Source organism: Dendrobates tinctorius, unplaced genomic scaffold, assembly GCF_039654945.1.
Source record: "Dendrobates tinctorius isolate UK_male_01 unplaced genomic scaffold, ASM3965494v1 ptg000028l, whole genome shotgun sequence".
NCBI classification, from domain to species: domain Eukaryota; kingdom Metazoa; phylum Chordata; class Amphibia; order Anura; family Dendrobatidae; genus Dendrobates; species Dendrobates tinctorius.
The window spans coordinates 25,764,243-25,789,250 of NW_027361696.1; the positions used below are offsets into that span (position 1 = coordinate 25,764,243).

The following is a 25,008-nucleotide window of genomic DNA, read 5'->3' on the forward strand; positions in this document are numbered from 1 at the left end:
CAGTTTACTTTTGCAGCACCTCTCTTCCCCACAACGTCTCTCATGTCCAAAAGCTTCATTCTGTAGCGCCTCTCTTCCATATCCAGCAGCTTCCTTCTGCAGCAGCTCTCTTCCCTCCTACAAGGTATCTCATATCCAGCAGCTTCTTTCTGCAGCAGCTTTCTTCCACATAAAGTCTCTCATGTCCAGAAGCTTCCTTTTGCTGCAGCTCTCTTCGTCACAATGTCTCTCCTATCCAGTAGCTTCCTTCTGCAGCAGCTCTCTTCCCCACATCTCTCATGTCCAGAAGCTTCCTTCTGCTGCAGCTCTTTTCCACACCATCTCTCATGTACAGCATCTTCGTTCTGCAGCACTTCTCTTCCCAACATCTCTCATGTCCAGCAGGTTCCTTCTGCAGCAGCTCTCTTCCCCACATCTCTCATGTCCAGAAGCTTCCTTCTGCTGCAGCTCTTTTCCACACCATCTCTCATGTACAGCATCTTCGTTCTGCAGCACTTCTCTTCCCAACATCTCTCATGTCCAGCAGGTTCCTTCTGCAGCACTTCTCTTCCCAACATCTCTCATGTCCATCAATATCCTTTTGCAGCAACTATCTTCCCCACAATGTCTCTCATGTCCAGAAACTTCCTTCTGTAGCACCACTCTTCCCCACAAGGTCAGCCATATTTAGCAGCTTCCTTCTTCAGCAGTTCTCTTCCCCATAACATATCTCATGTCCAGCAGCTTCCTTCTGCAGCAGCTCTCTTCTTCAAAATATATGTCATGTCCAGAAGCTTCCTTCTGCAGCAGCTCTCTTCCACACAAGGTCTGTCATACCCAGCAGCTTCTTTCTGCAGCAGTTCTGCCCCACAATGCCTCTCATGTCCAGCAGCCTCTTTCTGCAGCAGCTTTCTTCCCCACAACATCTCTCATGTCCAGATGCTTCCTTCTGCAGCAGCTCTCTTCCCCAAAATGGCTCTCATGTCCAGAAGCTTTCTTCTGCAGCAGATCTCTATCACACAATGTCTCTCTTGTCCAGAAGCTTCCTTCTGCAGCAGCTGTCTTCTCCACAATGTCTCTCATGTCCAGCAGCTTCCTTCTGCAGCAGCTCTCTTCTCCACACCGTCTCTCATGTCCAGCAACTTCCTTCTGCAGCAGCTCTCTTCTCAACATCTCTCATGTCCAACAGTATCCTTTTGAAGCAGCTCTCTTGCCCACAACGTCTCTAATGTCCAGCAGCTTCCTTCTGCAGCTGCTCTATTCCCCATGTCTCTCATTTCCATCAGATTCCTTCTGCAGCACCTCTCTTCCCTACAACATCTCTCATGTCCAACATCTTCCTTCTGCAGAAGCTCTCTTTCCCACAACGTCTCTCATGTCCAGCAGGTTCCTTCTACAGAAGCTCTTTCCCACAACATCTCTCATGTCCAGCAGGTTCCTTCTACAGAAGCTCTTTCCCACAACGTCTCTCATGTCCAGCAGGTTCCTTCTACAGAAGCTCTTTCCCACAACATCTCTCATGTCCAGCAGGTTCCTTCTACAGAAGCTCTTTCCCACAATGTCTCTCATGTCCAGCAGGTTCCTTCTACAGAAGCTCTTTCCCACAACATCTCTCATGTCCAGCAGGTTCCTTCTACAGAAGCTCTTTCCCACAACATCTCTCATGTCCAGCAGGTTCCTTCTACAGAAGCTCTTTCCCACAACATCTCTCATGTCCAGCAGGTTCCTTCTACAGAAGCTCTTTCCCACAACGTCTCTCATGTCCAGCAGGTTCCTTCTACAGAAGCTCTTTCCCACATCTCTCATGTCCAGCAGGTTCCTTCTACAGAAGCTCTTTCCCACAACATCTCTCATGTCCAGCAGGTTCCTTCTACAGAAGCTCTTTCCCACAACATCTCTCATGTCCAGCAGGTTCCTTCTGCAGCAGCTCTCTTTCCCACAACATTGCACATGTCCCGCAGCTTCATTATGCAACACCTCTCTTCCCCACATCTCTCATGTCCAGCAGCTTCATTATGCAACACCTCTCTTCCCCACATCTCTCATGTCCCGCAGCTTCATTATGCAACACCTCTCTTCCCCACATCTCTCATGTCCAGCAGCTTCATTATGCAGCAGCTCTCTTCCCCACAACATCTCTCATATTCACTAGCTTCCTTCTCTTCCCCTTTTGCACTTCTTCTTTCATCTACAATCTCTTATCCAGGATGCCTCTTTTGTCTGTTTTAAGTCTAACTGTTGCTGTTTCAGATTTTTTCATGTTTTTATTACAACGGTTCATTTCAATTCATTTAGTAATATATTTGCTCGTTACTTTCCTCCATCAGCGATCATTTGTACACAGTCTGTTCCAGTGCCGAATTATCCCTTACCTCTCAGCCATAATGATCAGAGGTACACTTTCCAAAACCCGACATTCTGTCCAGAAAACGTCCACATCTCTAACTCCTGCGTTGCTTGTTTTGAAGAAACATCTCTCCTGAATATTATCTGTAACAGTGCTGTCAACATAAAGATTTGGGGCGAATCGAGAAAAGGAGAAGTGAGCTTCATAAAAATAACCTCTGAAGGTAAAAATGTTACTTTGTGGGAACAATAAAAACTTATTTTTTGTTAATCTGTCAGAAATTCTGGGAAAACTTTCTGACAAGTAAATGGAGCCTGCCACACCTCTCTAAATACTGTAGGTAAGTCCTCAGGATTTTGTAGATCAGGTAGTGTAAAATCCGCCATGGTGGTGGCCATTTGTTAACTACCAAGCTTTCCCAGTATTACGGTATAAAAAAAACCCACATTTTTTACCTAATTAATATTTTAAGACATAAATGTTTTATGTTTTTAGAGACAGGTTTTAACTACTTTGTGAACAACAGTGTGAAACTCCGGAAGAAGAGATCCATAGAATGGAGTCTTGGCACTAATCTGAAAGGTGAAGATCTCTGTAGATTTGCTATATCCTTATTGTCTGAGGGTTTTCCCACCATAGTATTTTCATATAATTAATATTTAATGGACTTCAGCTTCATCTCAAGCCATGGCAACTTGTAAGTGGTGATATATTACTAGCATCTACCGTTACTGATCGGGGAGGTCTGTCAAGACCACGAAGGAGCCTTGGAATGAAAGGGTTTGCCTTTCTACCTTTGTCAAATGTTCTCTTCTGGGTCATCTGTCAGTGAAATAACAGTAAAATAACACAACCCCATACGCTCGACTGGAGCTGTGCTAGGATGGTAGGATGATGGGAGCACATGGAGAAAAGATGAAGGATACCCATCCCCTCCATTCTGAGAGTTAGAGGGGTTATCATTGATGGAAGGATGGAAACCCACAATTGTACATTCAATCAATACATCAGATGTAGCTGTGACCAACATTATGGCTGCATGCTGTGGGGATGTGCGCGGAGTCTGTATGTCCTCCCCTCTCATTCACATTACTAAGAATTACGCTGCGTTAATGTTCCAGTGTATCACAGCCACCCTGCTGCCGCTACCGCTGCCTCCATTTGTGCCATAGACACCATTACATCATTGGAGAGCATATACAATGTAATTCACACGTTATTTTTTTAATGCAACATTGTATCATTTACTCCCAGGAAATAAAGAGATAGCCTTGGAGGACAAAAAAGGGAACTTGGCACTTGATACATACGATGATGGTACGTATGGATCTGTTATCTATTATCTATCTGTTATCTATTATATATTTATTATCTATTATTTATCTATTTTCTATCTATCTATATATGCATATACCTAATTTGGACGTGTGCGTGTGTTTGTGCACAATGAGTCATCCACAGCTCAACAGTAACTTAGGTATCCATACTTACTACCACTAGCAGCTAATTGACTATATGCGTGGGCGTAACCATGGATACCTAAGTACTGTAAGGCCCTGTATAGGAGTTAAGTGACATATCTAATAAGGAGAGGAGCTCTCCCTGGTGACTAAAGTAGTTAAGGCATAAGCCTTTTTTGAACGTTAGCCTGTGAGGCAACACTGTGAGGCAACACTGTGAGGCAACATTGGGAGGCAACACTCAGGCAACAGTGTGAGGCAACATTAGAAAGATGGATCAAATTGATCATGCTGCTGCACGTAGAGAAGGGAATCGCAGACTGATGTGTAACCTGCATCTTAATGAAACAGAAGGCGAACGAAATTGTCGAAGAACTGCTGATGCCACCCAACAGAGGGCGGCCAGAGCAAGAGAAACTAATGAAGTAACTGAATCACGTAGAACATCTAATGCTGCACGACAACGAGCAACACGCAATGCACAATGTGATACACAAATTTCACAAAAACGAGAACAAGATAGAAGACGTGTGCAAAATGCAAGTTACATTTGCCGCTAGAGGGCTTCTTAATCAAATTGATGAGACACGCCATTATGCTGGTGAACTGACATTTTGATGTCAGTACTGCCAGTCTAAAAATTTAAAAGGCGAAATGGCGCAGGACAAAACATTCCCTTCCTGCTGCAAGAGAGGGCTCATCCAATTACGTCCCATTCGTATGGATGATCAATTAGTCAAGTTGATGAAAGGAGAGCATCAGCACTCCAAAAACTTTATGGCTAATATAAGGCAATACAATAGCTCCCTTATTTTGGCATCAACGGGAGCACAAGTAGCGCCACCTCCTGGGCATGGTCCATACTGTTTTCGAATCCATGGACAAATTTACCACAGAACTGCCCCATTGCATCCCGCTGTGGGTAGTACTCCCAAGTATGCCAAGTATGCCCAGATTTATATCTTGGACAGTGAAGAAGCATTAAGTACGAGAGGTCAAGCAAATAAAAAGTGCCTCCTAGCGCTGCTGTCATCTCTTGGAGAGAAAATGAAAGCAATTAACCCACTTGCAAGAGCCTTCACAGTGATGAGGGAATTTGAAAGAGAGGAAGAGAGGATTGCTGAATTATAAAATCGGCATCCACTGGTACACCAGGTATTTATGTTTGCTTTTAGTCTGCACATATACCAGTCTGGTGCGTGGTTACACCCCATTGCATGGTTCACAATCCCAGCGCTCGCCAGAAGGGCGCGCAATAACTCGTTATCTATCTAGTTAAATATTATCTATTTATTTTCTATCTATTATCTATCATCTATCTATTATATATATTTATCTATTATCTACCTATTATATTTATATTTATCTATTATCTATCTACAGTCAAAAAAAGGTCATAGTTATAATTTTATTTTTTTTGGATATTATTTTTTCATTTTTTTCTTTTATTTTTATTATTTTTTTAGTCATAACTTTGCTAAGCAGGGCTTCACCCATATGTATTACTTAGTGGGGAACAATATACATGGTAGCTCTGGTATAATGACATTGTTGCCATATATAGTCATTTGGATTGACTTGTGGGCGATGTGCTCTTTGTAGGGTATGCTTCTCACTGGTCTCCTTTGGTGTAATGGGTTACTAATCCCAGCTCATGGGTAGTGTTTCTATACCAATGACTTGCTGGCTACGTACCTGTTCTAATTGCATTAACCAGATTATATCTTCCATTAATCTGTTATTTCCCCTTTCTCATGGTAATCTCATAGATCTGTTTTTTGATCTGATTTGGGTGTTATGGCAGAGTATTGTTAAATAGATTTTTAGTTTGCCGTTTTCTTGGTAATGACCTGGTGGGCAGGTCTGTGTTACTGAGATGATTTTTGTTTTGATTGGATTTTGGGGGCAAGATTTAGGAAGGACCAAAAGACCCTGGATGAAAATCGTCGGTCTCATACTCCAGTCCGGGTCTTTCCTGCCTAATAAAATGCACCTGGTCTAGCCCAGGTAGTAGTAGTGTGCTGAGGCTGGAGAAAGACACAGCTGGGGGATAGTCTGTACTGCAGCCTGAGAGGTTCCTGTAACACCAAGTGGATGAGATTGTTTTGTTTACTTTGCCTCATCCAGAGAGAAGACTGTTTGATTATTCACTTGTGCTGAAGAAAGGACTGTTTGGTTATTTATTTGTGCTGAAGAAAGGACTGTTTGATTATATACTTGTGCTGAAGAAACAACTGTTTGGATATTCATTTGTGCTGGAGAAATTATGCTTTCATTATGGAGCTGTAAAGTCTATGAAGTACAATAAACTTTATTCTGTTTTGATATAAAAAACCCTGTGCCTGTGCATGTCCATGTGACTACCAGAGAGCACAGACCCCCTACAATACACATTTGATTTTTTGGGACTATATCAGACACTTCTCCTGTAAGCCGGTTCTGTGAACCACCCGCTATATACTCTATATCTTGAAGAGTTAATATCTTTATTTGTTCTCTAGTGTGTTGTACAATCCAGCCCACACACTTAATTAAGTATCTACATTATAAACTCTTATTAAATCAGCCACTAGTGTCATCCACACATGTGATAAGCTTTATCTTGGCACTAAAGACATGATCCTGGGACAGGAGTTTTTTGGCTCTGCTCTCTGCCCTTATTGACTTATGGTTGGCTTCTTTTGAGCTCGAAATTGCTCTTGATAGGGAACAATAGATCATATTAATCTGCAAAGGTAAAAGACTTTAGGATAAAGGATTTTTTAACCATTGAAATGTATGCGGTAACCACCGGGGACCTGAATTATTGGGGACTCCTCTTTCTGCTGTTTTCTTCTTCTTCTACTCATTTTGGCCACTATTTGCCATTTTGATCAACACAACAAGATCAAGGACCCCCAATTCTGTGGTCAGAATTCCCCTTTAAGTGCATTCCACCCAAAACAGAAACCTATGGGAGTCTGTGATATGGCACCATGCATGACTACATATAACTTCTGCTCTTCTTTTTCTTGTAGAAATCTGTTCTATTACCGTCCCAGTCACTGATTTCCCAATTGTCATCAGGAAAGATGTCCATTCCGACTCTTTTAATGAAGCCACATTTTGTCCTGAGAGTGTTGAAGTATTGAAGAATTACTCCGCTTGTTTTAAAAACTTGACGTTGCTGAAAATTTCCTACAGAAAAAATGGAAACGAAGATCTTGAACCTTTGTGGGTTGAACATGGGAAAGGACGAGGCACGAGTGACCTTGTGGATATGAATTCTGCAGGTATGAGGTGGACATCAAGGTGGGTCATATTAAATAGTCTCAGTAGACAAGGTCTTCAGGAATTGGCAGGTCCAAAGATTTTAACAAGGACCAGACATAGGCGAGAAGGAGATGGACAGTGGTGCTAACCGTTTTCATGATGAGATGGTTTGTTGCAAGCCAGGACTTCCAGATTGCCCCAAGTAATCCTAAACCCATGCAGTAGAAGGTCCATAACTTACTATATAGGCATCCAATAAGCCTTGTAAAATTGGGCACTGAAAAAGAAGGTGCAAAGGTAATTCTCATTAGTACCTCAGTAAGTCCTAAGTTTTACAAAGGTTTTAGTCACTAACGAGGGACCACAGAAGAAGGTGTTCATTTTTAGCCATCCATGCCAAGTCCTTCTGCCCATTGGTTACCCTACTGAAAGCCACATTAGTCCTTAAAGGGAACCGGTGAGCAGTTTTGTCCGATATAAGATGCGGCCGCTTCCTTTCAGGGCTTATCCACAGCATTCTATAATGCTGCAGATAAGCCCCGATCTGACCTGCAAGATAAGAAAAATAAGTTTTATTATACTCACCCGGGGGGGGCGGTCCGATGGGTGTCGCAGGTCTGGGTCCAGCGCCTCCCATCTTCTTGCGACGACGCCCTCCTGCTTGCATCATGCCTACCTGGCATCAAGCTCCTGTGCAGGCATACTTCTCTGCCCTCTTGAGGGCAGAGCAAATTCCTGCACTGTGCAGGCGCTGGGTCTCGCTGATCTTTCCCGACACCTGCGCATTGCAGTACTTTGCTCTGCTCTCAACAGGGCAGAGAAGTACACCTTCGCAGGAGCGCGATGCCAGGGAGGCAGGAAGCAAGCAGGAGGGCGGCGTTGCAAGAATTTGGGAGGCGCCGGACCCGGACCTGCGACACCCATCGGACCGGACTGCACCGGACCGTCCCCCGGTTGAGTATATTAAAACTTATTTTTCTTATCGTGCAGGTCGGATCAGGGGCTTATCTAAAGCATTATATAATACTGTAGATAAGCCCAGAAAGGCAGTGGCTGTATCTTACAGCGTGCAAAACAGCTGACATTTTTGGTTTTAGGACTTTATTGGAAAGAGTTCATAAAGCCATAGGTTTCTTAGATTGCTCCAAATCTTCCCAATTGGAGGAAAATGTCCATAATCTATCGAACAATATAAAAGAAGGTTCCTGAGTGCAGATCTTGTTTGTATGCAACACCCAACAAGTCATGGGCAAGTGGTGATAGCTAAAAAGGTGCAAAGCAGTTTCTCATGATGCCTCACCATAGACAGTGCTACGTTTTCCACGGTATGTAGGCATGAACAAGAACCTCAAGTACCTCTGAGAAATGTCTCCACCTGTAACCATTCCATAATGTATCATATCTTTTTAAATGGTTTGTCCAATCTTTGTTCACCAATGTCAACTCTCTCCTGTCTCCTTGATTCTAGTTTTGCCGCTCCTGAAGATTAACAGTTCAGGTCGGCGGTACGGCTGGATACAGCGATCCGTCCAATTTCAAAGCAGTGTTTGCAAGCTATATAGTAAAGATCTTGCAAGCACTGCATTCTTTGTCTCGGAGACAGACCACCTAAGAGAAATTATAGAGGTGGCCATTAACCTAGGCAACAATAAAGTAAAATAAAAAAGAGGACTTTTAATAAAGGGGGACATTGCAATGTGCCTTGTTTTTACTACCACTTTGCAATTTTACCCATTAATGAATGAGACAAACACTTTATTAGGTTGCTGGCAGGTATGAAGGACCGGATCTCCCTCCATGCCGAGTGCTTGTGTCCATTGATTGAACTGTGAGAAACCACATGTGGGCTAGAGAATTAGCTTATTTCCCTTCTGAAGATCTGGCAAGGGAATCTTAGGAAATGCAAAGGAAGAAACTGTGCAAAATAGCTCTCCTCCAGAAGAAAACTTCCCCAACAGTCCCGCTACATAGACGACTACCCTGTAAGTCAATTTAATGGCAACTTCTCATGTATGATAACGCTATTGACCTTCAAAATTTAGAGTTAATGTGCAGGTTAATAGTGCTATGTAGATGCCAGGCCTCAGTACTGACAGTGCGGTACCTAGGAGAAAATGAATTTTATTTTTTCCAGAAGCCGCTGGCTTTCAGTCATAGAGGTGCAGCTACAGTCACCACTTATAGCACTGAGGACAGATATAAGCATGCTTCGACACTGACTGTCTTTTATGCACGGATGCACTGCACCATTGTTAGCGCGGGTGGTCTGGAGCGGGAAACTCCGAGAGTGGACCCTCTGGACCGTGGCACCGAGGGACCCCGGGCGAGCTGCCAGGTGGAACCGACCCCTATACAGGGACCGTTAGGAGCAGGCACAGGGGTTCGAGTACCACGGTAGCCGGTACCGAGAGGGGCGGCTCAGGATGGACCGGAGTAAGACTGAGATTGGAGTAGGACAACAGGAACACTGAAGGCAGGACTGGAGTAGGACGGCAGGAACACTGAAGGCAGGACTGGAGAAGCTGCTGTGAGGAGCAGCTGAGACTGGAACTGCAGGAGCAGAGTGTGCACGATGGAGCGAGGCCGGAGTGTCAGGAAACACAACGATCAGGCGCCTCCCTCAGGGGGAAGCGGCCTGATATGGCCCCGTCTGGTCAGCCATTGGTCCAAAGGTGCTTCCGGGTCAGGGCACAGCCGGAGCATAAGAAGCAGGAAGGAGGCGCGGCCGCGGCCTATGGCGCATGCACATAGCATGCAGGGAAGGCATCGGTCGCAGGCCTGTCTCAGGTGACCGCCGCGGCCGTCGGGTGGAGAGAGGCTGCGGCGTGGGAGCGAAGGGCGACTGCGGCGTGGGAGCGGAGGCCGGGTGAGTATGGCGGAGCGGTGTAACAACCATGAGTTTGTCAATCAGTGCCAGGGCGTGCTTACAGCCACCACTCTCTGTGCTGTCAGTGGTGACTGTAGCCGCACCTCTATGACTCAAAGACGGCAGATCCTGGAAGAAGTAAAGCTCATTTTCTCCCGGGTGCTGCACTGTCTGATCAAAAGCCAGGCACCTTCATACAGCTATTAACCTGCAGATTAACCAATACCTGTAGGTAAATAATGTGATTCCTCCTGACAGGTTCCCATTAAAGACCCCTTAAAAATGACTTTGGCTTCCAGTCCAAGAATTCTCCAACTGTTTTTCCACAAGGTCTAGACAACTTCTAGGAATTAATTCTGTCCCTGCCACCAAGAAGTATCAAGATCCGAACTCCTTGTCTAATGAGAACTATTTTTTTCATTGCAGTGTGTCACAAAATCGCAACGGATGTGACCCATATACAACGTCACCAGTCTGATGGTGGCACATCCACCGAAAAAACTGCCGGTGAGGACATCCATGACTTGGATGGCTTGCAGGGTTTAATATTAAAATATAAAATATCCAACTCGACATTCCTGACCACTCCTGTCCTGATGCTTCGCGGGTTGCCCACCATTATTTGTACTTCCTGCTCGGCCAAAATCTGGACTAAGCAGGAAATGGAGATAGGTAGGGACCCAGGAAATGTGAGCACTGGAAGGGTATGGAAATTGGAAGGAGAGAAGTTTCTCTTTTATATTTCTATGCTTTCTACCTGGCTTAGTGATCGGACCCAAAGAATGGTCGTAAATGGCTGCACATCCAGTTGGAAGAATGTCTCAAGTGGTGTACCACAGGGCTCTGTACAGGGCCCTGTATTGTTCAACATCTTTATCAATGATTTAGATGAAGGAATTGAGGGTAAACTGATTAAATTTGCTGATGACACAAAGCTAGGAGGGATAGCTAATACTAGAGAAGAGAGAGAGAGGATTCAAAAAGATATAAATAAACTGGAGCAGTGGGCAGCAACTAACAGAATGGTTTTTAACAGGGAAAAATGCAAAGTACTACATCTGGGCAATAAAAATGAAAAAAGCACATACAGAATGGGAGGAATAGGGCTAAGCAACAGCACATGTGAAAAAGACTTGGGTATACTAATAGATCACAGACTGAATATGAGTCAACAGTGTGATGCAGCAGCAAAAAAGGCAAATGCAATTCTAGGATGTATTAACAGAAGCATACAGTCTAGATCACGTGATCAAGTCATTATTGCCCTCTACTCCTCTTTGGTCAGACCTCATCTGGAATACTGTGCCCAGTTTTGGGCACCACATTTTAAAAAAGACATCAACAAACTTGAACAAGTTCAAAAAAGAGCGGCCAGAATGGTGACCGGTCTGCAAACCATGTCCTATGAGGAACGATTACAGGATTTGAGAATGTTTAGCTTGCAAAAGAGAAGACTGAGAGGAGACTTAATAGCTGTCTACAAATATCTGAAGGGCTGTCACATTGTAGAAGGATCATCTTTATTCTCATTTGCACAAGGAAAGACTAGACGCAATGGGAAGAAACTGAATGGGAGGAGACACAGATTAGATATTAGAAAAAACTTTTTCACAGAGTGATCAATGAGTGGAACAGGCTGCCACGAGAGGTGTTGAGTTCTCCTTCAATAGAAGTCTTCAAACAGAGGGTGGACAGACATCTGTCTGGGATGATTTAATGAATCCTGCTTTGTGCAGAGGGTTGGACCAGATGGCCCAGGAGGTCCCTTCCAACTCCACGATTCTATGATTCTATGTGATTTACCTATATTTTCTTAAGTAGTTGTACAACCTTTAATATTAATTTTTATTTACAGGTAGCAAAGGACGATCGTTTCAGTACATCGGTATACTTGTAATTCCAATTGTCTTTTTGGCTGCCATTTCTGTGTTTGCGGTAAGTAATATATCTTTTGTAGCAGAAGTAGGAAAAGCATCAGCTGCCATAACTTAAAGTCACTTTTTTTTTTAATAAATGTATTAGAGACATCATTTTATACGATAATGGCTTCAGTCATCCGTCATGTACGGACCTGAGGTCGGTAGCCTCATGGTCACCAGTAAGTACATCGTAGTCCGTGCTCGGACCGTGAATGTGTGATGCTGACCATTATTAGTACCTGTATTATTGAAGGACTGTCCAGCTTTTCTGTCCAAACAATGTAAGCTACTATAGAAGAACGTATCCAGACCTTTCCATCAATCTGGAGGCTGGAGCACAGATCTGGTGTAGGTCTGGGAATAGTTGATTTATTGGAGGAGAACCAGTAGACTAATTTCAGCACAAATCCCCATCAGCTGCTCAAAAGCCAGTAGGGTAGTGGTCCTTATTTGAGGATTATTCCCATGTGGGACATTTATGGCTTATTGGTAGTATGAGTAGATCAGAGTCCCACCGCTGTGACCACATCGATCTTGAAAAGATTTATCTTGCAACTTTTGACGATCCCACAGAGATGGAGAGAACCACACATGCACTGCCACCTCTCCATTTCTGACAGCGCACCAAGACCCCATTTTCAAGATAGAAGTGGTTTCCAGACTTGGGATATCCTATGAATTTGCCCAAATGGGACAACCCCTTGGACAGAGATATGATCTTGTTGCTAAAAAGAGCATTGCCTCAGCTTCAACTACAATATTGAGTTTAGTTTTGCCTTCACTTTACATATACTGTGCCTCAACATTGGAAAACTACAAACAATATGGACCTGGAGAACTTTTTTTAAAGTGATAAATATCTGAGAAGTACAAAGCCCATCTTTGAAACCCTTAACTATTAGAGCAGTGGAGGTGCCACGACCACTGGGCATCAATTAATGGCAGTCATAGAGCCTAGTGGAGAGGGGGCAACAATGTCCAAGCTGAGTCATTGGTGTTGTGGGAAGGAAAATGTTACATAGCTACTAATGAGCAGCTCTACAGACTTGCAAGGTTCGGAGTTTCGTACTTTTACCATTCCCGGAGCGCACAACATAGAGGAGCAGTGGTGGCACATTGGGAGCATCATTGCACTCATGAAGATGGAGAATCACGTATACTTTCTGCACAGAGGTCAAATGGAATCTAAAAGTTTGTGGTGAGAACAGATGTGATACATCTATGTGAACGATAGGTTGACCATTGTCCGGCTCCTGATATGCAGACCTATGTGGATTTCAAACTCCATTAAACATTGATGTTCATCAACTGTGTGTCAGAGACACCGCACTGAACTTGCTCACTGAGCCCGTGCGCGTGTCCTGAGTAAAGCGAACAGTGCTCAAAGCTACCTGTGGAGCGGGCAGCAACCGAATAGATGTGTACTTCACACCCGCAGGACCTGAAGCACGTGACTGCTAGAGGTGTGGCTTAAACTCCACAGAGCTAGGAGCTGCAAGACAATTCCTAGCAGAGTAACTGCGAGACAAAGTTACCAAGGGGCATAGACAGTGAGAATAGTCAGGACGTAGCCAATGAGTCACACACAGAGATAGCTGCAAGGTACAAGAGGGGCGAGCAGAGAGTAGTCAGGTCACAGGCAATGAGTCATACACAGATAATAACGCAGTACAAAATCAACAGGCAAACTCACAACGGGAAACAGAATCGGGTCAGAACCATATAAACAAGCTATAGCAACAAACAAGCACACGGGGGTCAGCACACTAGGCCAAAGGCAAAAGTATAACTGGCAGGGATTGAAGCTACCCAGGGGTTTATGAAGCTCTCCCAGAACCAGAAAGAGGCCACAATCATTAACCCCAAGTGTGCAGGTCAAAACCTGCACAGAGCTCCAGACATTAACCCCCGGTGTGCAGCTCAAAAACCTGCACTGGGATCATGACAGTACCCCCCTCTCAACGGGGGGCCTCTGGACCCCCAGGCTTCCCCGGGTACTTGGCATGGAACACCTGAACCAGGCGATCTGCATGTACCGAGCGAGCAGGGACCCATGAGCGCTCTTCTGGTCCATATCCCTTCCAGTGGACCAGGTACTGCACAGAGCAGCGCACCCGCCGAGAGTCCACAATATGTCCGACCTCATACTCCAATTGACCCTCCACCAGCACTGGAGGAACAACAGTCTCAGAGTTCTCTTTGACAGATCCTGCTGGTTTCAACAGAGACTTATGGAACACATTAGATATTTTTAAGGAGGCGGGGAGACGCAACCTATACGCCACAGGGTTGACTATCTCCATAATCTCGTACGGACCAATGAACTTTGGTCCCAACTTAACTGATGGTACCTTTAAGTTGATGTTACGCGTGGAGAGCCAAACCTTCTCTCCCACCTGAAACATGTCTCCCGAGGCTCTCTTTTTGTCCGCAAAATATTTGTATCTCCCCTGGGCTCGAGAGATATTACGCCGGACTTCAGCCCAGAGGTTTTTTAACCGTAGAATGGACCCCTCTGCTCCTGGACAACCGGAATCCACCCGAGAAAACTCCCCAAAATGCGGATTAAAGCCATAGTTAATCAGGAATGGGGACATGTTGGTGGACTGACTCACCCGGTTGTTAAAAGCGAATTCAGCCAACGGTAAAGCATCACACCAATCCTCCTGTCTGGCGGAGGTCAGACACCTGAGAATTTGTTCCAGGGATTGATTGGTGCGTTCTGTCTGACCATTACTCTCCGGGTGATATGCCGACGAGAAGGAGAGTGAGATGCCCAATTTCATACAGAACGCCCTCCAAAATTTGGCCGCAAACTGCACACCTCTGTCAGACACAACATTCAGGGGTACCCCATGCAATCGGACCACATGCTGCACAAACAATCTTGACAACGTTTCTGCTGATGGTAATGCTGCCAAGGGAATGAAATGGGCCTGTTTAGAAAACCTATCCACCACCACCCAGATCACGGTATTGCCCCTGGAAGGTGGAAGGCCGGTAATAAAATCCATGGAAAGATGAGTCCATGGCCTATCAGGAACCGGTAAAGGTATGAGTTCCCCAGCCGGTCGGTTATGCGAGCTTTTGGAACGGGCACATATGTCACAAGCAGAAACAAATTCCTTGATATCGGACCTTAATGAAGGCCACCAAAAACTCCTGGCTACTGCCTCTCTAGTGGCCATGATACCTGGATGAGCACTCAGCCTAGAATCATGAAACTCCTGCAGAAGTCTAGGCCGCAATGAATCTGGAACAAACAGTTTATTGCTTGGCCTGGTTGCCGGAGCTAGGGCCTGAGCCCTTAGGATTTCTTGTTCCAACTCAGTTGAGACCCCTGCCACTACCACCCCTGGGGGAAGAATGGAGGACGGCTGCTCAGGGGGAGACACTGGATCAAAACTTCTGGACAGGGCATCCGCTTTAACATTTTTGGACCCCGGTCGAAAAGTAAGTGAGAACAGAAATCGTGAAAAAAAAAGTGACCAACGGGCCTGTCTAGGAGTAAGCCTCTTAGCAGATTGAAGGTATGCCAAATTTTTGTGATCCGTGACAACCGTGATAGGGTGAGCCGCCCCTTCCAAAAAGTGCCTCCATTCCTCAAACGCCAGCTTGACCGCAAGAAGTTCTCTATTGCCTACATCATAGTTTTTCTCAGCTGAAGAGAACTTCTTGGAGAAGAAGGCACAGGGTTTGAGATTGGTAAGGGTGGCCGGACCCTGGGACAGCACAGCCCCCACCCCCACTTCAGAAGCATCCACCTCCACAATGAATGGTTTGGACGGGTCAGGTTGCACCAACACCGGGGCAGACATAAAACATTTCTTAATCGCTGAGAAGGATTCCTTAGCGAGTACAGACCAATTTTTTACATCAGCTCCCTTCTGGGTAAGATCCGTGAGTGGTTTCACCACTTGTGAGAAACCTTTAATGAATCTCCGGTAATAGTTCGCAAATCCTAAGAAGCCCTGGAGCCCCTTGAGATCTCGAGGCTGAACCCAGTCAGCGATCGCCAGCACCTTCTTAGGATCCATACGAAACCCCTCACAGGACACAATCAACCCCAAAAAAGACAGCTCCTGTACAAAAAAACGAACATTTTTCCAATTTGGCGAACAATTGGTTCTCCCTGAGTCTCTGGAGAACTGTCTTTAGATGTTGCAAGTGAGATTGACTGTCCGGGGAATACACCAAAATATCATCCAAATAAATAATAACAAAACGGCCTATCAGATCAGAGAACACAACATTGATGAAATTTTGGAAAATAGCGGGTGCATTAGTTAACCCGAATGGCATTACCAGGTTCTCAAAGAGTCCTTCTGATGTGAGGAATGCCGTTTTCCACTCGTCCCCTTCCCGAACCCTTATCAGATTGTAGGCCCCCCGCAGATCTAATTTGGAGAACCATTGGGCCCCAGCTAACTGGTTACATAAGTCTGGGATGAGGGGAAGCGGGTAAGAGTTCCTAACTGTTATCTTGTTCAGTTCCCGAAAGTCGAGGCACGGCCGCAAACCACCATCTTTTTTCTTCACAAAGAAGAACCCTGCTGCCACAGGTGACACAGAAGGCCTGATATGCACTTTGCGGAGACTCTCAGCTATGTACTCCTTCATGGCTTGGCGCTCAGGCCCAGACAAATTGAACAATCGAGCCTTAGGTAACTTGGCTCCGGGTACTAAATCAATGGCACAATCATAGGGTCTATGTGGTGGCAGCGCCTCAGCCTCACTTTCGGAAAAAACGTCTTCGAAATCTTTCAGGTACTCCGGAATACCTTCCAGATCGACAGACGACACAGACACGGATTTAACAGCGTTAACAAGATGTCCCCGGTTACCACATTTATTATTGCATCCCCATTGAGTGATTTCCCCTGTAACCCAATCAATGGTAGGATTATGGCGTTGAAGCCAAGGCATCCCCAGTACCAGTCCTGCAGGCAAGTTATCTAGCACCAGACAACTTAGTTTCTCCACGTGAGTGGAACCCACTTTAAGAGAAAAAAGTTCAGACCTGCAACAGATACCATCTTGGGTAAGAGGAGATGAGTCAATTGCCACAAGTTTAACAGGATCATGGAGCCTGACTGTCCCTATCTTATTAAGAGTCATAACCTTGGTATCAATCAGGTTCACAGCCGAACCGCAGTCAATAAAAGCAGTAGTCTGAACAGGACCATAACCAAGTTCCAGTTCCACCTGCAGCACCATTTTTGCACATGAGGAAAATTGTACCTGAAGGTCTGGGTAGCCTCCTCGATTACTACCCAGACCTAGTCGTTTCCCGCCATCTTGGAGGATGACGGACAGGAGGGGCAGTCCTTCTTCCAATGTCTAGATTTCCCACAATAGAGGCACAACTGCTTTTCCCGGCGGCGTCTTCTTTCCTTTCCCTCACAGGTGACAGCGCTCACCTCCATAGCCATAGGAAGAGTCTGGGTCTCATCTCCACTGAAGAATAAGGGCGTTTTGGAAATAAGATCTCCTTCGTCAGGGGGATAGACGAAGGAGATCTTATTTCCGAAACGCGCGTCGGGGCGCGTTCTTATACAACCCATATAGCGCCAATTGGCTTACAGGTATTTTATATTTTGCACACGCCTTATGGCGATTTATATACATTAATTCTTTGCACAAACAGCACTTTTTGCACTTTGGGCACACTTATTAGATATTTTGTGTCACTGTACTCAATTTTTTTTACCTGGATTATTAATTAAGCCTTTTGTTATGGATTGGTTTTTCCATTGTCCATAAATATATTGCTCATGTGGTTGTTTATGTTATTATTTTATTTTATTATATACATATATATTTTTAATGCATTTATTTGTTGTGCCAATATTTCAATAAAGGCATTTTTAACAGATTGTATTATTTATTATTATTGTTATTATTTTCTCACTATCATTGTTACACCTTTTTTATCCTGGTGTTTTTTATTCTAATCCATCTTTGAATTTTTTCTTATTAAAGTTACCAAGGGGCATAGACAGTGAGAATAGTCAGGACGTAGCCAATGAGTCACACACAGAGATAGCTGCAAGGTACAAGAGGGGCGAGCAGAGAGTAGTCAGGTCACAGGCAATGAGTCATACACAGATAATAACGCAGTACAAAATCAACAGGCAAACTCACAACGGGAAACAGAATCGGGTCAGAACCATATAAACAAGCTATAGCAACAAACAAGCACACGGGGGTCAGCACACTAGGCCAAAGGCGATAGTATAACTGGCAGGGATTGAAGCTACCCAGGGGTTTATGAATCTCTCCCAGAACCAGAAAGAGGCCACAATCATTAACCCTAAGTGTGCAGGTCAAAACCTGCACAGAGCTCCAGACATTAACCCCCGGTGTGCAGCTCAAAAACCTACACTGGGATCATGACACTGTGTTACCGCATTGTGAGGAGTCATCACAATGGCTGACCTTTAACCATACCTCATCAATTTTCTGAATTTTCCAATATTCGAGGTTCTAATTCTACTGCAAGAATAATGTGACATCCTATTTGTGTTTTGCAGTGACCTCCGCAGGCGATTCCAAGATGGATTTCCGCCAATCCCACGTTCTAGCCATGGGACGATGTCTCATCTTTATTTCATAGTTTTGCTTTACATTATTAGCTCTTGTAGTCCTGCTGCCAAACTTCTTGCTTCTAAGATATTTATCATGTCTAGTTTCCCAAAGTATCTCAAGATAAATCCACCCAAACCACGTAGACCTGGAATACGTCGTGAACATCTGGCATCTTCTGGTGACTGTCGCTTGTGTCCGGTGATAGGAAGTTCGCTCTGCTGCAGAAAACACTACCTCTGTAAATCACAAACTTGTTTTAGGGTTAGGTACAAATATGCGGCCCACTATTGGGGATAGATGAAGCCACCCTAGTAGATGTTTCCCATTTGATGATCCTTAGTTCTAGACCCCACATATGGAGTAAAGTCATAGATAGGATCTCCCAATATAACAGCAAAGTGAATCGGACCATGTAGGGAAGAGACCCCACTATGGAGCCTATAGCAGGAGAATGGCCTTCATTTATGGTGACCCGTTGAAGCGCTCGGACAGTGCGAAACGGCCGTTGTCAGCTCCCTCTGCACTCCCGATATCACTCCCCCGGCCTGACATGTGTAACGTGTCAATAAATCAAGCTACATTTTCATCAGCTTGTTGAGTGCGACCTCATCTCTACTTCATCTCATACAGTACTGTGAATTCCCAGGTCTAGCACCCGAAGCTGCCAGTTATCAGCGCCCCGAATGCCGCACACCATCTGAGGATATACGGTAACAGCGGTGCCGTCCGCGCTTTTTCTTTTATTTCATCCACCCTAGTAGATGTTTCCCCTTTGATGATCCTTAGTTCTAGACCCCACATATGGAGTAAAGTCCTAGATAGGATCTCCTAATATAACAGCAAAGTGAATCGGACCATGCAGGGAAGAGACCCCACTATGGAGCCTATAGCAGGAGAATGGGCTTCATTTATGGTAGGTTTGCTTTTACCACTAACAGGTCCACACATCTTGGACAAATAGGACATATGTCTATGGAGGAACTGGTACCACGGGTGGTGTAGACATCACCGGCACATCCCAGTGCACATAGTACATGGTGTAGCTTCAGCTTGTATTAACAAAAAATGGATTTATATGAATTAGTTTTTTATCTTTGCATTTTCTCCTTTTTTGTGTGGTTTGTGGAGAGCCACCCGAAGTTCTGCAAATATGAGAAAACTTGAAATTGTTATGTATATTATCATAAAAAATTATCAGCCCATGTATTATCATGCTATCTGCTTCATTGGCATTAACACATTGATACATTACATGGACGGACGATTGTTTCTAAAGGGAATTGTGTAATACCTTATTCCCCCTGTGGTGGCGCTGAAGTGAATTTTAACACTTGCTGCTCGGATCCCCCACATTTCACAATTGATCATTGTGGTCCCAACCTGCGATCATGTTATTTTGCAAGAATCCTTCCATCGAAAAAAGTGAAAGGTTGGAACATTTCCTGTACAGAAATGAAGAATTCCACATTGTTTACTCGTGTATCAATCTTATATAAACAAAAAATCCACGTGCATGCTCATTATTTTTCTTTTAAAGGGCCAGTCCAGCAATGTGTAATGTTTATCCTTGTACAATGAAAAGTCCTGCAACTTCATTATTGCATTTGTGTCTTTTTTTGCTAGTTTTTTCTAGCCTGTTTTTCATTTAAGCATTTTGCTACTTTTAATTTCTCCCCGTCAATTTTATGTGTAATATGTTTGTCTTTTTTTATGTTCGCCATTGTGGACGGATTTTGAGTTTCCAAAATGTCTGAGTCCGGTTCATTGATACATAAATTGTTACTTTTTAAAAAGTTGCAAAATGTTCACATGTACTGCACCCCCCAAAAAAAAAATGACACTTTCTGAGCAAATTTTGCAACAAATTTTTGCTCTAAACAGTCACAAAAACGTCCAAGGGCATTTATCATTTTGTACAAAACTCATTAACCACGCATACAATTATTAAGGATTTGGCACAAAAAACCTCAACGAATATCATAAGACAAAAACAAAAGGGACTAAAAAATGCTAATAATGAATCAGGGACTTCATTTTCCTGATTCTTCACCATTTATGGTTGCTTACAATTTTACAATGTATCACTGTCATTGGATCTAATGAGGTTTTAGCTTCTTACATTAAACAGGAGTGACTCTATTCACTGACAGCATGCAGAGAATGTAACCAAGGATTATTATACATCATTACATTTTGCAATGTAAATGTCTGATTTGTTCAATATACAAAAATCTCAATTAACTTTTCATTTCATCAGGAAACATTTACGATATGTGGGGTTTTTGTGGTTTATATTAGGAGTGAGAAGTAGACAATTAGTATCTTCAAGCATGGACGCATATGATGCAGGTTCATGCTTCACCCCTTATTAGTTTACCCACACATCCTAACCTGCCTTATGACCTCTGGTCAATCCTGTGTTTTCACACTAATTTCCCAGTGCTTGGGCCCCGGAATTGTTCCAAAGCGTAACCCTCAGGACAGGTCAACCCCACATAGGACCAACCAGCACAGGGAGTTTAATGTTATTTAGTCCAATTACCACATTGTCATACTGAACCAATCCCAAGGGCCACAAAAAAAGTAAAGGCGTGATGACATGAATACATCAACAGAACCACCATTAGTACAGTAATACATCACCAGTACATTAACCAAAAACAGAAACAAGTTTTGAATATTTGAGGAGGATTTGGAGAGTTTCTGCTAAAAAAAATCAGTGTTTTTAGAGCAGAAACGTGACAAATCCTCCTCACAATCTCAAATGTCTAAGGTTTGAGTATTTTTAAGCTTTAACATAGACGTGAAGCATGTTATGGATTGTTGCATCTGTACAAGATCAGAACAACCGTCAGCACAGGAGTGTGGCACCAAAACCACCATTAGTTCTTGAATGCAGTGCCCGATGCACCATCTGTACAGAAATGCAGAGCAAGAACCACCGCCAGCACATGAATGCAGAGCAAGAACCATCGCCAGTACATGAGTGTGGTACCAGAACCACCATTAGTTAATGAATGCAGTGCCAGAATCATCGTCAGTACATAAATGCAGTGCCAGAACCACCTTCAGTACATGAATGCAGGGCCATAACCACGGTCAGTACATCTATACAGCACCAAGCTTAGCACAGCGATCAGCTGCAATGTCAGGTCAGCCCCATATTCAGTTGTATCACATGGACCTTCAATTTCCAGTATGTCCTTAAAAGTATGTAAATGCTGAGAGTTGCTGTTACAAGCCATTATCAGCACTGATGAGACACAGGCAGTATCACAAATGTTTACATCCAGTCACCTTATAGGTGATATCTGTTTTGATTGAAACTGTTCTACTTTTCTTTTTCATTCTGTCCAGACGCCATGATGAGATTTTATGCCCAAAGCTTGTCTTTGCAGACCTCCCTCTTCTCTGTCTTCAGCAGCACATCCCAACACTGTGCTCTTGAAAATAAAAGCATTGCTATATTGCCCCATAACTACAGGGTGGGCCATGTATATGGATACACCTAAATAAAATGGGAATGGTTGGTGATATCAACTTCCTGTTTGTGGCACATTAGCATAAGGGAGGGGGAAAACTTTTCAAGATGGGTGGTGACCATGGCGGCCATTTTGAAGTCGGCCATTTTGGATCCAACTTTATATTTTCCAATAGGAAGAGGGTCATGTGACACATCAAACTTATTGAGAATTTCACAAGAAAAACAATGGTGTGCTTGGTTTTAACGTAACTTTATTCTTTCATGTGTTATTTACAAGTTTCTCTTTGTTTACAACCATTGACATGTCGCAGAGGTTAATACGTGAGGAGTGGATAGAAATTGTGTTGATGTCTGGTGAACGCAGTACCCGGGTCATTGCAGCAGATTTCAATGCAAGACACCAATGCCATATAAATGGCCCACCAAAAAAAGTTTGCCTCATCACTGAACATAATGTTCTGTGTAAACTGAGGGTCCTGTTCCAATTTTTGTTTTGCCCATTCTGCAAATTCAGCACGCCGATCTGGGTCACCAACCATTCCCATTTTATTTAGGTGTATCCATATTAATGACTCACCCTGTATATATATATATATCCTATGCTGCACCCCTGAATAACTGCCCCTCATTGCGCTTCCTACACAAAATACCCCCCATACTGTTCCTCTAATATTATAATACCTCCAGCACTGCTCCTCTCTATAATATACCCCCTCACTGCTCCTCTCCATAAATAGCCCCTCACAGCCCCTCTCCTTAATATCACTGCAAACTGACCCTTTCTATATCTGCCCCACAATGCCTCTCTGTGTATTGTCCCCACTGACCCTCGCTATACTATGCCCCCTTTCACAATCTGCCAATTGCCCCATGATGTCCTCCATTGCCCCTTTATGTGCCCTTGCAGTAAATTAGAACCAACATTATAATATCAAATAGCAAAAGTAAATAAATTAAAGTAACAATCTGAACTAGGAATCCCCTGGCCCAGCCCGCCCCTGTAGATACGTATATAGACAGTGAAGCAGTTTTGCTATAACTCTGCTGTAAGAAGAAATTATGTTCACATATGGAAAATGATTGCTCTCACGATGTAGATGTTGCTGTGCCATCTTACAGAAGACAACTCACTTTCAGAGTAATGTAATGGATAAAACTTTCCCCATTACTCATTTCCTTCATTGTAAATCTGGGCATAGATTATATTTACTCCAATAAACCCAAATTCCCGATCAGTCAACGGAAAACTGAAGGATATTAAGAAACTCCAGATTAATACAAAATATAATATTTATTAAGTCAATAGTTTAAAAACAGGAAAAGTAAATAAAAAGAAAGGGCAAAACCTCCAAACAAAAGGGGGGGCACCAGCATAACATAGATCCCAATCAATATAGAGGTATATCCAGGGTGATACAATGTTCAAAGTGAAAATGTATATGTTGTCTAGGAGCTTCAACATCACACTAAGCATGGACGCTCGTATGGTCAAGCGATTGTATACAAAGTGCAGCTGCAATAGTGCTAGTATAGTGAACAATGCAACAGTATACGTTTCGCTTATTGCTTCTTCCGGGGATGCCCCTGTAAGAAGCAATAAAGGAAATGGTGCTGGGTAGAGATGAGCGACTTTGCCTTTTTTCGGGTCGAGTCGGGTTTCATGAAACCCGACTTTCTCAAAAGTCGGGTCGAACGAAATCGGCCGATTATCGTGAAAAGTCGAAGGCCGACTGAAACACGAAACCCAATGCAAGTCAATGGGGAAGCAAAGTCAGCAGGGAGTGGAGGACATTAAACGCACCTACAGTGCCCATTTGAATGGCAAAAACATCAATTTTTATTACTGAAGCTTGTCAACCTTAATTTACTTCATAATAATAGTTACGCACTGAAAACTGGGGGTTATTTGGCTAAAGTTGTGGGGGGGGGAGGGCTGGCTCCAGGTTTTCATGTGCCCTGGACCAAAGAGCGCCCCTTTAATACATACCACAACTCATGATGCTCCGATACGTCAGAGAAATAGCGGTATAGTACAATGAAAAATACTTCACTTCTTACATCTCATGACTGATATCCATTTTAAATTCTCCATTAGCTCCAAAAACGGACAGTATATTACTTCATACAGTATTATGGCCGCCGCATAGTGCGCTATACAGAGTAATGAGGCCCATATATTTCTCCATACAGAATCATTGGTCCCATATAATGTTTGAAACAGTATATGATGAGCTCCACATAATGCTACAGTATATGTTGGTCCCCATGGATGAAGCTCCACTGCCTTATGGGCCCAAATAATGCTCCATATATAATGGGCCCCATTTCTACTGCTCTAGTGTATAATGGGCCCTGTAAATGCTGCTCCAGTGTCTGATGTGCACCTTTGGAATGCTCCAGTGTATGGTGGGCCCCATATATCATTCTCCAGAGTATAGTGCTCCCCAAAAATTGCTGTCCCAACATTGAAAACAATTAAATAAGTCTCCTCGCTAGGGAATCCCTGTAGTAGTCTGAACTCCTCGTCATCCCCATCTTCCATCTCACTGCACTTGGCTGTTTAGGCAGAGGGCGTACAGACGTGATGTCATTGCGCTCTCTGATCAGAATATCATTGTCAGGAAACGCGGAAGACATCATGGCGGTGGAGCAGGGAGAGGTAAGTATTTCAACTTTGCAAGTGCTGTGATCCTGAGCAAGCGGGGGGGGCCACTCGTTGGCGACGGCACTGGCACAGGGCCCCTCATAGTACAGCGATGTGTGTCGGTGTGTCTGACGGAGGATGGCCCTCCCACCGGCAGAGACACTTTTGCGTACTATGAGGAGCCCTGTTCCAGTGCCGTCGCCCATGAGTATGCCCCCCCACCTGCTCAAGGAACCTGCACCTTCCTCTTTGTCACCGTGTAAGGTGGTATAGTATGCGGGAAGGGGAACCTGAGTTTCCTCAGGGTCAGATTCTGGCTGTGTAGAGTGTGAGGGGAATGTAGAGGTCTAGGTCAATGTACCAGCAGAATCATCTAGCAGTGGCTGGTCATCAGTGCACTTGTGGCACCCCCAGGAGTACTGTCGCCACAGTGGCATTACCTTCCTCCTAGGGAGTGTGATGTCATGCT

At 44.1% G+C, this 25,008-nt stretch overlaps 1 protein-coding gene across 1 annotated transcript in view; it reads left to right on the forward strand.

The window, feature by feature from the left end:
• LOC141085231 (uncharacterized) overlaps window positions 1-20,006 on the forward strand; it is a 58,801-nt gene extending 38,795 nt beyond the window's left edge. The window contains exons 7-13 of the mRNA XM_073570501.1: window positions 2,307-2,549; window positions 2,822-2,908; window positions 3,581-3,643; window positions 6,804-7,058; window positions 10,331-10,411; window positions 11,760-11,839; window positions 18,357-20,006. Of these exons, the coding sequence (XP_073426602.1) occupies window positions 2,307-2,549; window positions 2,822-2,908; window positions 3,581-3,643; window positions 6,804-7,058; window positions 10,331-10,411; window positions 11,760-11,839; window positions 18,357-18,359 (812 nt within the window). The 3' untranslated portion in view covers window positions 18,360-20,006. The remainder of the gene's footprint in view (window positions 1-2,306; window positions 2,550-2,821; window positions 2,909-3,580; window positions 3,644-6,803; window positions 7,059-10,330; window positions 10,412-11,759; window positions 11,840-18,356) is intronic.
• Window positions 20,007-25,008: the final 5,002 nt, after the last annotated feature.